This window comes from Aythya marila (assembly GCF_965140915.1).
Source record: "Aythya marila genome assembly, chromosome: 11".
NCBI classification, from domain to species: Eukaryota; Metazoa; Chordata; class Aves; order Anseriformes; family Anatidae; genus Aythya; species Aythya marila.
In genome coordinates, this window is record NC_139052.1 from 11,747,200 (window position 1) to 11,761,521 (window position 14,322).

At 42.7% G+C, this 14,322-nt stretch overlaps 1 protein-coding gene across 1 annotated transcript in view; it reads right to left on the bottom strand.

The window, feature by feature from the left end:
- Window positions 1-514: 514 nt before the first annotated feature.
- The window catches only part of HOMER2 (homer scaffold protein 2), a 60,402-nt gene continuing 46,594 nt past the window's right edge, over window positions 515-14,322 (bottom strand). The window contains exons 7-9 of the mRNA XM_082769226.1: window positions 11,682-11,792; window positions 8,558-8,638; window positions 515-7,222 (exon numbers count right to left, since the gene is read on the bottom strand). Coding sequence (XP_082625352.1) covers window positions 7,034-7,222; window positions 8,558-8,638; window positions 11,682-11,792 — 381 coding nt within the window. The 3' untranslated portion in view covers window positions 515-7,033. The remainder of the gene's footprint in view (window positions 7,223-8,557; window positions 8,639-11,681; window positions 11,793-14,322) is intronic.

Below are 14,322 nucleotides of genomic sequence, written 5' to 3' on the forward strand. Positions count from 1 at the left end.
TTTTATTAGTCCCTCCAAAGAAAATGTCAGAGCAGCTCTACCTGCCTCTGGTGCTGCTTTATCTGTTACAGGACTCCCATGGGGCTTGGGGTATGCTCAGTCCTGAGCATCCTCCAGAAAAGGTGACAAAAAGCCTTCTTCTAGTGATAGGCATTTCTCAGCATGCATTAAGTCCCAAATTTCATGCCACTGTATTTCTAGAAACTACTTTTCCAGTGTAGCATGCATGTACCCATTCAGCCCTCGATGTACTAACAGTATGAAATAAGTGAAAGAGGACAAAGGCTTTTAAGCTCCACCTCATGGAAAAAAGGTTTTAAAGAGGGTATATCTAAGGCACTATATCACATGTATAGATCAAAATCACATTCTTATTAAATAACGGGATTACCTTGAATTCAGCGTCACAACCACCTGATACACTTTAAGGAAAGGATGTTCATTTTCTGAAGCCAATGAAGACAGTGAGACAAGAGATTTTACTTAAACTATATATTTTTACATAAAACAACTTTATGTTACAATAAAATCAGATAAAAATCACAAAGTTGTATAATAAGTTCATAAAGAAAAAAATCAAGTTTTTCTTTTATATATATAAAACCCAGCATTTACTGCTACTAGGAGTCTAAATGTTAACAATGACTGTCTATGGCCAATTTGAGAAAAAAAAAAAAAAGGAGGAAAGTACTTTTTCACAGCAGACAAAATGACGAGGTAAGAGATGTTTTTACAATGATCCAACTGTAGTAAACACTTCAGTTTTCATTAAACCATATACTAAATATAACAAAACCAAAGAAAAATATACATTTAGAGCACTGCAGTGTTTTCCCACAGTTGTATATCAACAAATTGTCAGTCATTCACTAAACTTTACTTGAAACAGTAAAAACAGGGTGTATGTTTATCTTCAGTACTAAAATCTCAGAATAATCTAAATATTTTGGTATAGCAGACCACACTAAAACATTCCCAGAACTTTCAACTACAAGGGATATATTTATGTTAAAATCGATGTGCTTTGTTTGTTCTTCATGATGAGTTTTACAGAATATTATGTTCATGATCACTATTAGGCAATTAAATGAAAACATCTAAATGCTGCAAAATACTCTTTTATTGAGCATAACTCCCTTTTCACACACCCAGATTAATCAATGTACTGCAAACTTAGAAGCTTAGTTCACAAAACTTGCATTATCAGTCTTTTTTTAGCTAGTATATGGCTAAAATAATTATTGCTGACCAGTGTTAAACAAAAATACAACAGCGGATATATTTTTCTCAAGTGCCTCTCTTTGTATGTGCCATTATTACCAGGTAACTAAATGAACAGAAAGGAAAAAGCGATCTATTTCAAAATATGCATATAAAACTTTTTGGAGGTATAGGCACCTTCATTTGAAGACTGAGTTTAGGCTGTCAGTTTGAAAAAAAAAAAAAAAAAAAAAAAAGAGAGAGAGAAGAGCGAACACAAAACACAGCAGAAAGTCAAACTGTGAGACATCCCGAAATACCCCAAGCAAAGCCCCCCGGCCAGGACCAGCTCTGCCCTGCAGCCTGCAGGAGCAGCCTCCTTTTGGAAGCGTGTCACATTTACCATTAATCTCCTGACTGTGCGTTTCACTTTAGGTATCTTACTGTTTACCATAGAGAACATTATTTAAGACAAGCAGACTTCACAGAATGGTCAAGTTTATCTTCTAAAAATCAGTAGAAAGCACTGAGAGCTCCTCAGGACTGCGTGTGTGGCACCCCAGCCGCCTATGTGGGTCAGCCCGGACTCTCCACTGGGGCCTGCTTCTGGATTGAACACCGTGTGCCTATGTATTGCTTTGCCTGACACACAGCTGTGTGGTGAGCGTTAAGTCACGGGAAGAAGTGTGACCGTAGGGTAGCTCTGTGCCTTACAGCTACTAAACCATGCCCATCACCACAAGATGCTCCCCCAGGGCTGAACCTGACTTCCTACCTCTCTCAAGGTCCCACTGCAGAGCCCTCGTGGGACAACAACAGCTCTTCGTGTGCTTGATGGAAAGCTTCTGAGTGTAAGCCAGCGCTGTTTGATCGGTCCTGCAGGGTTCTCATGCTGCTCGGCTGTGGGTGGGTGTTCACCTCTCATTCCCCACGTCGCAACGTTTTTGATATGCTGAAGACTTTTTGATATTTTCAGGCTTCACAAGCCCAGAACTTCCCGGACAAAGCCGGAGGGGCCGATCTTTTGGCAGTCGCCATCCTACACCTAGACAGTCTGGGGCTGCGGATGGAGCACGTCCTTCACTGAAGCTCTGATAAAATGATCATCAAACTCAGCTGCTGCTTAAGCAACTTACACCTCTTCCCTTTGGACTCAGCATCTGTAATGCACTGAGATGAACGGGGCGCTTTACCTCAACGGTGATGTTCTCTTGGTTAACTCATAGGCTCAGGAAGACAACGCTGTATTCGTTAGAAGCCATTAAGCCTTTGAAGGGCTGTGTTCGGAAGAGCCTAAAGACACGCTCTGGGTCATGGCAGTGGCAGTGATGGGGACTTGTCCTCTGTTAGCTGGGGAGCAGCCAGAGGTGACCAGCAATGAATAAGGGGAGAAAGTGAACACTCGGGGAAAAAATTAAATGGTGTGACAGAAGAGTGACAAAGCACAGGGACGGTTTGTGCCTGGCTTGGAGGGGACGTAGTGCTTCGGAAGTGACGGGCTGTCACGGATAGCAGAAACCCTCCTGCTCTCTTCAGTTCATCGAGCTGCTTTAAAAAAAGTTCACACTTTGTTTCTAACTAAAAATAAAATCAGATGTTTGTATTTAAAAAAGGTATTGCCTAAATAGCATGTGTTTGCTGGGCACAGGCACACCTAGTGTAAAACCATTTGAAAATAATTGTGTACTTTGAAAGGTAGGATATACGAAGTGTGAGGAGGCACTGAATTACTTACAAAAACTTAATAAAAGAGATGCCAATTAGACCCAGACAGAAAAACAATGAGAAGTATTGATTTCGCTGAAAATGCACTTTTAAGAAAAAACAAAACTAATTGTGATTTTGACTCAAATTCAGCAAAGATAGATTCAGTCAAATAGGAAAAAAGCAAAAGGTCAAACTGTTTTATTTTGGTGTGTGAAACAAGGTTTTAACTTTTTTTTTCATTTTGAAATAATTTATTCCAATGACTAGGCTAAGGTAATCTTCCAAAATGCTAAATAATCTATCTGATGAAGCAGATTATTCCCCTTGACAGCAATTATCTCAAGGTATTTTTCTGTCACTGAATGTTCTGAAGTTTTTAGTAGAACTGTTTAGTTTATCCCTTATTTTGGCCACAGAACTGGGAGAAAAAGAACAAAAAACACCATTATTCAGCAGCTCTAACACCAGGTCAAAGGAGAACCTCACTGGAAAACACAGAAGGCAGACAGACACTCTCTAACCGAGTGTCCAAAGAGGTCAGCACGGATGTTTGCTCCCCGAGCCACCAGCCTGTGGGTGCCACCAGGGCAGGACACAGCCGGCGGGCAGCGGTGCAGCGGTGGTGCTGGTACTCGGCGTGCCACGCACAAGGCCTTTGCCAACAACGACCGTGCAGCTGAGGTAGGAGATATCCTGCCAAGAACCACTCGGAGGGAGAAACCTGTGTCTGGAAGGTGAATCCAGGGTTGCTCAAGGTGAGATTCAGCCTTGCATAAAGAGACCTCCACTTAAGCTTAATGGACATAGAGCTAACCTTCCTTCATCAGCAATGGCATGGGGAAATCTGGGTTTGCACAGCGCTGCAGTAATGAATAGAAACAAGCTCTGTACTGGGTAGGGGAGATGAGCATCTGTTGGCAGCATCTGAGGCCACTTCAGAGACATTTGTGGGTTGGGCGAACTCCTCCTGCACCGCCATACCTGTGCCTGCAGAATGCTGCCAGGGGAAAGGAGGCAATTTGATGTCAGGACAAGTCCCAGGGAGCTGCCTGGGGCTCACAGTTTGGCATGAAGAGGTTACTGCCAGACCTTCACAGAGCTTTCTAGGAAGAAATGGTGTTTTATACCCCCGTTTCCCACACAGTGGGATCAATGGGATTCCAGCAGTGGGGCAGGGGCTGGAGAGACGAGCTGCAGCTGGCAGATGCCCGGCCAGTGTGCTTTTGTATTTTGAAGAGGAAAAATAGAATGGAAGAGAGGGAAAGGTTAAAAATATGGAGTTTATGAGGGGTTTTAAAGGGGTTATACATAGAAGCTCTCAACTTCCTGCAGTTGGGGAGGAAAAAGAGAGAAAGTGGATGATTATAGCAAGACTTTGGGTGCTTGGAGGATGGAAACATGCTTGGAGTTTCCCACAGCATACAGCCATGTAGAGGTATTCCTGACAGCTCAACATCACAGCAAGAGCAGATACAGAGAGCATACATTTGGGGTCAGACTAGGAGAGGCAGCACAGGGATTCCTGGAAGGACATCTCTTATCGCTCCTCTGGAGAGCATGAAGCAGCCAAAAATAATTACCTATGTCACAGCTACGCACTGGGTTAACATGCTGGTATTAAACCTAATCTATTAGATTGATGCAATCCCATAGAAACACTTTTCCTGCAATTTAAGAGTGGCTTAACACATTCCTAATGAACAGAATCTGTGATAGACCTGACTAAAGCTGGAAAAAAAATAATGAATCTGGATTAACCCCAATAAAATAACTTGTTCTCAGACTCTTTTGCACCCCTCTAACCAGAATGACATTTAAAAAAATGTATTAAAACCAGAGCAAAAACCGTAAGATCACTCAACGGCAAAAAGGAAGCAGAAGATGGAGCAGGGTCCTCCGTGTGAAAGTGATGAGCACTGTGACGGGAAGCCCCAACCACCTGTATTGCTTGCAGCTCTTCACAGGGCTGTCTCCTGGCTCCCAGCCGCTGCAGGCACTGGCTGCACAAGGGAGCAGGGGAGGAGAGGAGAAGCTGGATGAGCTGCCTGTTACATGACTGAGTCTGTCTGACTTGCTATCAAATAAGACTAAAAACGGAGATTGCTTGCTCACAACCACACACAGTTTCTGACGTCATTTTCGGTTTTGAGAAGTCTGATCTAACCCCGCATTATGCAACTGTTGAATATTCCACGCTGGCAAAGTCTAATTTTCACACGCCTACATGCTATGTACCTGATTTTTATTTTTATTTTTATTTTTAAATATCAACAGCCTACAGCATTTTTTTTAAGAGACTTAAATGGTCATACTGGTTGTAAAAGGTCCTAGCTTCACATCTGTTGTTTAAAAGGATTAAAAGCAAAAATACAAAAAACTCCAGTCTAAACAACAGGCAATGTGGTAACACAACAGTAACAGATGAAATGAAAACTCAAGGGACAATTGGAAACCAAATCTATCTCCAGCACGTGGGTTATATGCCCATGTGCAAAAATTATTCAATGCATGTCTCATGTATAACCCACCTGTCTTTTAAAGGTCACTTTTATAATAGAGATGTGCTGAGAATTAAAAACAAACAAACAAACAAAAAAAAGACGACTAAGAACAATATGCAAACAGCACGGCATGGCGACTTCATATGAGCCACTGCTGGAAAGCACTAACCAGGTGCTTAACCAAGCTTTCACCTGATAGAAATAAATAATAACATCCCCTAATCAGAAGTTCTTTCCTGAATGAATTCAGATGCTGTATGAACAGAATCTCAAACCAGGATACAGAGAAAGAAAAGAGAGAAGCTGAGGCAGTCCTAGGGATAAAAGCAAAACTTGGGCTGAATTCTCTTCCCTGGTCCTCTGTACATCAGCTGGTGATGCAGAGAGCATCCTTCTTGCTGGAACCTGATGTACGACCTTGCATTACTCAAAATGTATTTAGAGCTGCTGAATAATCAGTGAGAGACTACAACCCTTTCTGCCTTTGGGGTTGTTTGTTGTTTTTTTTGACAGTCTAACTTTGTGACTAACACCCACCCCCTATTCCCTGAGGGGAGAATGCAGAAATCATAGGAAAGAAAGACTTTGGGTTTCATGCAGTCATTACCTGCAAGTCTCCTGGGCAGGAAGCTGTTTCTGAATAACACCCTTCCTACCAACTTTGTGACGCTTTTCACATCAATGTCTCCTGATCTACCACTGTGGAAACTGAACAGCAGTGATCGAGGTGCACAGAGGTGCATGTGCCCTGCATACAAAGCAGCAGTACGACTCCTTCCAAAATAAATATCTGGTCCCAAGACACAGGTGTGCATTTTTCAGATACACACAGTGACTGAACTATACAGGTTCAAAACTGAGGGCCAAAGACAGATGCTATCTTGCTAAGCAAGGGAAGCTGTCCTTTCCTACTGGTTAAGATGCTTGCCTTGAAGTAAGAGCTGGAATTCATTTCTACACTGTCAACTTTGCATGGACCCAGGCAAGCACATGCTACCTGAATCGAAGGATACATGAAACCCTCCGGATTTTTTCTGCGAATCAGGCCTGATTGACATGGTCCCTAAAGATACTGGTATGTGTGTGAAGTGATTTACTTGACTGCAGCTCATCACAGGCACATTTTACCAGGTTGATTTACAAACTGCAGGAGCTCCATCTAATCTTCTCTCCGCTCCGCCAAGGAATAAAAGTGTATGTTGCTAGGAGCGCTGATAGTCCGGACAAGAAAAAGACTTGTTTTCTGTTTCTATGGTTGCAACAGCCCTTAAGAAAGATATAAATTTCCCTGCAACAACTAACTGCATATTCATTTTAAGGTAGATCTAGTTCCAGATTCCTGAGACAGAACCCTCTACCTGTTCCCAACCCCACAAAGCCAGAGCAGCAATATAGAAAGTTTCTAATCTCAACAGAATTCAGTGAGCAGCACGATTGGTTTGGAAAACATATAAACAAACAAACAAAAAACAAAAACCCAAAATAACCCACAGCAAATTTTCAGCCTCTATGTACAAAAACAATGCAAACAGGTGGAACATTCTAGTTATATTTTGTAAAACACATGTTTGAGATCAACAAAACATCAAACATCCAGACGCTAGATTACAAAAATCTATTGCCATCTAGTTGTCAACCCCAAGTTTAGACAGTCCTTGTCGGAAATCGTGTAATTCATCTATTTTCCCGTCTAGTACATCTAAAAAATTCTTTAATTCAGTTTTAAGGTTGGTCTGCCTATGTTTGCTCTCTTCAACTTCTGTCCTTAGTGTTCTGACTTTCTCTTCAAGATCTTTGTTCTTATTCTCAGCATCCTTAAAGACAAAAAAGACAGTAAGATGAATCATAGAGAAGAATGATGAGCAGCATTTAACAGAGTAAAGCAACAAATGGCACCAGATCAGAAAAGTTTGCTTCAACTTCTGCAAACTGATTAACACAAGCACCTCTGAAGCAACTGACAAGTGCTAGTCAGATTAAAGGGAAAAAAAGCCCACGCAGGAAAGGACACATTAAGTGGAAAAGATGCTTTGCATCAGATTTTGTCATTTGGTTGATATCTTAAAATTCAGCTGGATTTAAATCACACACTGTGCATATATTTCTGTCATTGCTACACTTGGAGAATTAGACACTGTGCCAGCAATTACATACAGAATTATCTATGGCGGTTTAGCCTTCAAAGACAAGCTTTAGAAAACACTGCCCAAGGAATAATATTGCTTTATTCAGTATTTTGGGATTTAGTGGTACTTTTTTGAAGTTCTGCATCGCCTCTGTGCGAGCGCTCAGGCATGCTGTGGGGCAGCCCGGTAACACTTCCCTTGCTGCATTTTGCTCCTGCTCTTGAGCTGTCCTGCCTGTTCTCAGTTTCATGAGTGTAGGCACATGCCTACTCTCCCCAAAAGCCAGAGGCATCATACTTTACCACGCTGAAGCAAACCTTCTGCAGCACACCAGCCACCCTTCAGCAGCCTTCTGACTGACTTTACATCACTTGGATTATTAGAGCGGTGGCATGATTGATTGGATGTGATTTCGTTCATGAGCCTGCTTATATGTGCCCTCCTTCCATGTATTAATTTATTGCACTTAAGCAAGCCCTGATTAACAAGCATAGGCCATGGCAAGCCCTGCGCCCTGCTGGGTGCGACCACCTCCAGCAGAGCAGCACTGATGGGACGGAGCCATGCAGCAAGCAAACGCGGCCTCCCAGGAACTTTGTCCCTGGTGGTACACAGCTATGCTCATCTATGCTTCTTTCCTAAAAGCCTTCCCTGGTGCCACCAGGACGATTAGCTGCAGGTCTTGGTGTGCTGCTCAGCACAGGCAGCTGCTGGCAGCTTTGCCAGCGTGGATCAGTGGAAATATGGGATGGGGAATAGCCTGGAATTGTCAGGAGAGAGATGTAACATGAACCTGGGTGAACCAATCTGTGCAAACAGCAAGGCAAAGAAAGAGAGTTATTTATTTATTCCTTTGCTGGGAAAGGCGTGGTGAATTTTGCAAGGAATTAGTATTTTTTGGTTTTGCAAAATGGAGCTCTTTGCCTTCAAATCTTGAAGTCTGAACAGAGAAAAACATGTAGCTATACGGAAGAAAATAGATGAATCAAGTATATGATAATTAATTTCATTGCTAAACTGTACCTGTAATTGTTGAGATACAGATTCACATTCTGACATTAGCTGTGGTATAATTTCACCCTGCTTTCGGAGCTCTTCCAGTTCCTTTGAAAACATGAAAGAAAAATAATTAATGCAAGCTTCAATTTAAAACATAATGAAAATTTGAGAATATGAAAGGACTTTGCATATTTTACTGTACTCTGCACAGTATTTGGATGTAAAATAATCAAAATAGCATGTCTGCATTCAAAAACACATGCTAATTTTCTGCTAGAATACATTTTTTGCTGTATTTTTGACTTTGTTCTTCTACAACAGACAATGTAATCCAATATCTAGCATGAATGCCATTAATTATATTAATGAAATCTTAACCTAAAACACATATCCATGCAAAAGATACATTCAATAGGAGGGAAATCTGAAGTGCTGTAATGCTACAAGCAATTTATAGATGGTAGCAAAGAGCAAATTAGACATGAATTTTCAATGATATGTGGCAGCAAAAAAGACCAGTGAAATTATGAGCTGCATGTAGAGAGGCATCATTACAGAGCACAGCTGTGATGGGCTCTTCACTGTCGCACAGAACTGAGCAACACCTCCCCAAATTTGTGTCCTATTTGGGCATTGCTATCAAAATGGAGAGAACTAGCTGAAAGGGGTTCATGAAAAGAGCAACGTGACTTGAGAGGAGACTGTGTCTCTGGTGGAGTGCTGACTATGTTAACACCACAAATGAACACCACCGAAGTGGGTAGCAGGGAAAGACTAAGAAAGCCTGTGTATTTTGCAGGATTGTCAGAGTGAAAAGCACATTTGCAGGCTCAAGAGAAACTCTGCCTTGAAGAAAATGCAAGATTCTCCTGCAAAAACTCTGCCCACATGGGTCATGGTCTCAAGAGCAAATGCGGGTGTGTTGACACAGCACAGCAAAACCATTCCCTTCCTAAAGGCAGACTACTTGGCTATGAAATGTAATTTCTTTCACAACAGGTGAACTTACAGCATGATACGAGTGTAACGATACACAATTCATGCTCTTCCTCAGAGCCAGACAGTAATGCTTTCGATACTTAGAGTGGTGTTATTAAAAGGATAGAGAAGGACTATTTACTTGGGTAGGTAACGATAGGAGAAGGGAGAATGGTCTTAAACTAAAAGAGGGGAGATTTAGATTAGACATTAGGAAGAAATTCTTCACTGTAGGTGGAGGGAGGCATTGGATCAGGTTGCCCAGAGAAGCTGGGGATGCCCCATCCCTAGAGGTGTTCAAGGCCAGGCTGGACGGGGCCTTGGCCAACCTGATCTAGTGGGTGGCGTCCCTGCCTATTGTGGGGGGGGTTGGAACTCGATGAGCTTTAACGTCCCTTCCAACTCAAGCCATTCTATGATTGTATGTTTTGCCAAAAGCTGAATAAATTAGTTTCTTTTTGGGAAACTCTCTAATTCCAACTCTAAATGTTTTTATTTTTTCCTCCCAATTTTCCAGCATTAGTTTACATTCACATAAAAAGACACATCACTTAATACTATAGATTTTTTGTAAACTGCACTGAATAATTTGTTTAACTGATCTAAGAGTAATTATATCCAGGCAATATCCCAGCCACTGATATGGGGAAGGAAAATGTAATTTACTTTTTATTTTGAGATATATGTTCCCATGTGCATATATATGTGTGTGTGTGTATATATACACATAATACCTGGGAGCTCACGTTAAAATATAAATATACCATACTACATATACTATCATACTGTATATGTACTACATATAGTATGCATTTGCATATATATATTATATATATGGTATATGGTATACAGTATATGGTATATAATATATATGTCTATACAAATATTTCAATAGATAGTTTTGCCCTGCTCTCATGTCTTTACATCTCTCTCCTCATTTCCTACATGAAGAGAGTATCAGCAGTTCTTCCCACACAGCAACATCCGTGAGCGGACTTCACGCTGGTTTGAATTGCAAACCATGAAAAGGTCACTTATGGGTGGTTTAGAACTAATCAAGAACCTGCTAATATAAGTATGCAGTTGGAAAACAAGTTAATATATTGCCAGTGTAAATGGATGATAGGCTGTGATATTCACAAGTCAATTGATTTTCTGGTTCATTTGGTACCACATAAATGTGAATCTTGAGGAAAATGCTAGCAAATAAGGGTTATTATACATGCTATTACCACAGGAAGGCTGAGAAGAAAGCATGACATTTTCCTTTGAAATATGGTGCTGAAAACCATATTATATTTATAACAGTGCATCAAAATCCATCTCCCTAAACTATTTCCTTGTGCCATCTTAAAGCCCCTTAACAGTACTGCTTTTAAGAGCACCAGCTGAGATGCTGTAATGGCACATGGCAAACTTTACTGCACCTGCTGACAGCTTTTTCTCTTCAGCCAGCACAGAGCATTTGGTCACTGTAATGAAGGAAAAGACAAGGATCCCATTATTTTCCCCACTGTTCAGGGGCTCCAAGCCATCAACATCATTCTCCTTAGAAAAATGACCACCCTGTACGTCAAAAATGACAAACTGAGGTACTCAAAATGAATCTGAATTTCTCACTCCTGGCATTAGTCTTGAGATCAGAGGGACCGTAAAATGGCAAAGCTGAAGCATATGAGCCATCCGGGAAAAAAAAATAAAATAAAAAGAAAAATAAAAAGGAAAAGAAATGAGGATCTGTTACGCAAATGCCCAGTTGCTTTGTAAATGATGTCTTTTTAATGACAAGACCCCCTGCTCCTGATGTCTGAGGGAACACAGTACGTAGGCACCGGCAACCAAGACTGTTCTCAGTGGACATCTGTCTGGCTTGGGGCAACTTGTTTCACCACTCCAGCTCTTCTATTAGGAGTAACGCACTGCGTACAGCAACCACCAAAATAGTGTGCTGTCACAGCACATAACGCATCATGAAACGAAGACCTGAGGAACTCTACCAAACTATTGCTGAAGAGTTCTGCCCAGAAAATCTAGAAACCGGCAACACCCCAGACTTTGGGCTTTTTCTGGCTGTAGGTGAGTCAGTTCATAAATCCACATCCATAGTGAGAAGCAGACAGACCAACTCAAACTCTGAAATATATGCCTGCTCTGTTATTGTGGCACTTACCAGCTCTTTGTCTTGAAGCTCTGTTTCCAGCTCCTGGAGACGTCTGCTCAGCTGTGCATTTCTCTCCTTCTCTTTATTTATTTCATTGCACTGCTCCTCCAGTTCTTCAATCTTTAAGAAATGTCAGACAACAGGTGAAATATTCAGTTTTCTGAAAGTCTGGGGCAGATCATGGCTGACGTGAACAAGCATTGCTCCACTGAGCATAGGGAAGTGCAGACAAATTTAGCTGTCATGGATCTGTTTCCTAGATCATAGCACTTGATTACTGCAACAAAATCATCACTTCTTGCCTTAGAAAGAGTCCATGTACACATCCACGAGGGAGCCATGGGGCTGTGTTTACTCTCTTGCACACAGTATCTCATATAATTACCCAAGGATGTGCACAACACGGAGCTGCTAATGTAAGTGGGGCTGGGGATAAAATCTACACTTCATTTCTGTGAAACCAGCACAGGATGGTAACGGTGGGCTTTCTTAACGCAGCAAGGAGAAGAAATCTCTCCTGCACTCCCAGTTTTGCCTCCTCAGGGGTTGCTTGTCATTCTGGCTGCAGTAAGAGAGACAGGGCATCCAACCCTCGCTGGCAGAACCAGCTGGGAGCAGTGTTTGCCCTGCTGCTCCCTTGCCCGGGGACCTGCTTTGCTCCTCCTGTGCTTCCCTTTCCCTCTCTCCAGACATCGCTCCTGGAAGCTGCACTTCCCACAGGCTGATGGACCAGCTCATTAAAGTGTGTATTTTAATTCTCAGCTTCACGCTGCTTTGGGATTATAACTTCACTCATTTAAAGGTAGAGCAATATGCAAAAAATGCTGACCCAGTTAATGAAGGGGAAGGAGCTTCCCAGGGCACTGCAGCGGGGCCGTGTGAGTGCCTGGTGAGGAGGAACCTACGTGGGGAAAGGCTGAGATAAACCTCTCTGCATGCAGAAAGACAGTGTGTTGTACAAACAGTGCTGCTGCACAGTCTGGCTAGTCACCAGCATGGTGACTTTGCAGCAGTAGCAAGGTGGTGCTTTGATAATCTCTTCATATCTAGGCTACAGCTACTGAGAAGTGGCATATTTCCTTGGGTAATGTTGGCGAGGACAACTCTGCAACCGTACAGAAAAGTAAAAAGCTACACTGCAACTTATACTGTTTTCTTACAACATGCTGTTCCAGGCTTTCACTTCTCCCCTACCCAAAAAGAAGCTGGATGGAGGAACCTAAATCTTCTAACAATTAATATTGTTTGTGTTACATCAGCTAACATAGCTCCGATTTGATCTCTGAATTACAAACTGTGCACTTCTAAAACACACACTAATAGGCAGAGAATATCTGCCTGGGGAAAAGGTTGCTTCGTGGGGAATTTCAGTGCTGACAGACAGCCCAGGTCACTGCTGAAATACTATTTGCAGCCTACTGACATACAAAAAGATATGAAATTCCTTCCTTGAAAGCAAACGCTAAGCAAACAAAAATCCTCAGCAGACTGATACAACCTGATCTCTACACCACGTCCCAGAGAGCCACATAAGCAGACAGGGAAAGGATGCAGCTTTTCCAAAGAAGTCAGAGATGGATAGCATGAAGTGATCCCTGCAAGTCGTGCTCAAGGAAACCAAGCCCCCCCCCCGTGCTCAGGCTGGTGCCTTCACTATGTGGGGCTGACACCAGCTCCTGGCAGACAGCACGGTGTTATTGAGGAGCAGTGCCAGTGAATACTCTAAACTGCAGCTTTACTTTACTTAAACTTCTCAGCTGTTCTCTGTTTCAGCTGATGCTCTCTCCTATTGTTACACTACTCAGAAATGTGCTCTATAATGGAGGGGAGCAGGCTTTTGCTGATGTTCTCTTGCAGGTTTCTGGACAAGATGTGCCCAGCATTAGCACCAAAGCACCAGGCTCTCAGCCCAGTCCTGGCTGCACCCTGCTGCAGCAGCTTCCATCCTTGCTGCCCACTGCCAGGCCTGGCATTATTGCTGTGTGGTTCTCAGCTTGGCCTCACGTGGGTAACCATGCCATGACTATGCCTTCTGCTCACTCACCCTGTGGCAGTATTGAAGCGAGCTTTGAAAGACATATGCAGCTGTAATCCTGCTTTTACCACGTCTATCACCCTGGCCAGCAACCCAGCTGACACCAAGTTGCCCAAGCCAAGAGGCTGGGAGCTCCATGTGACACAGCAGCACGTGTCCTCCTGCTGATCCCAGCCCCTTGAACTCCCCTGCCTGCTGCCTTAGCTCCCCCAGACTGCTTTCCTTTCAAAGACAGGGTCTGTCCCACACACACATGAATAGACAAAGCAGCAGAAATGCTAGAGAAAGAGTAATGAAGGGAGTAACTAACACAGAGAGATGTGTGTGCTCTGCCCCAGGGGAGACAAGGGAAGCACATAACAGTGTTCAAAGTGCCCTGGAGACAACTTTCCCAATTTCCTTTAAGGCTCTCACTACAGACACCTTCTCTCCAGAACAGACATTTGTATCCATGTCTTCAAACCCACAAATTTGAACTTGATGGCTGCATCTCAGTGTTGGCACTATTTTTGGCTACTCCCATCAAACAAAACTGCTGTGCCTTGGCTTGCTGGCGCTGACAAAGAGCAGAGCACAAGGATGCCCTGGCACCCCCTTGCAGCAGCCAGCATGGGG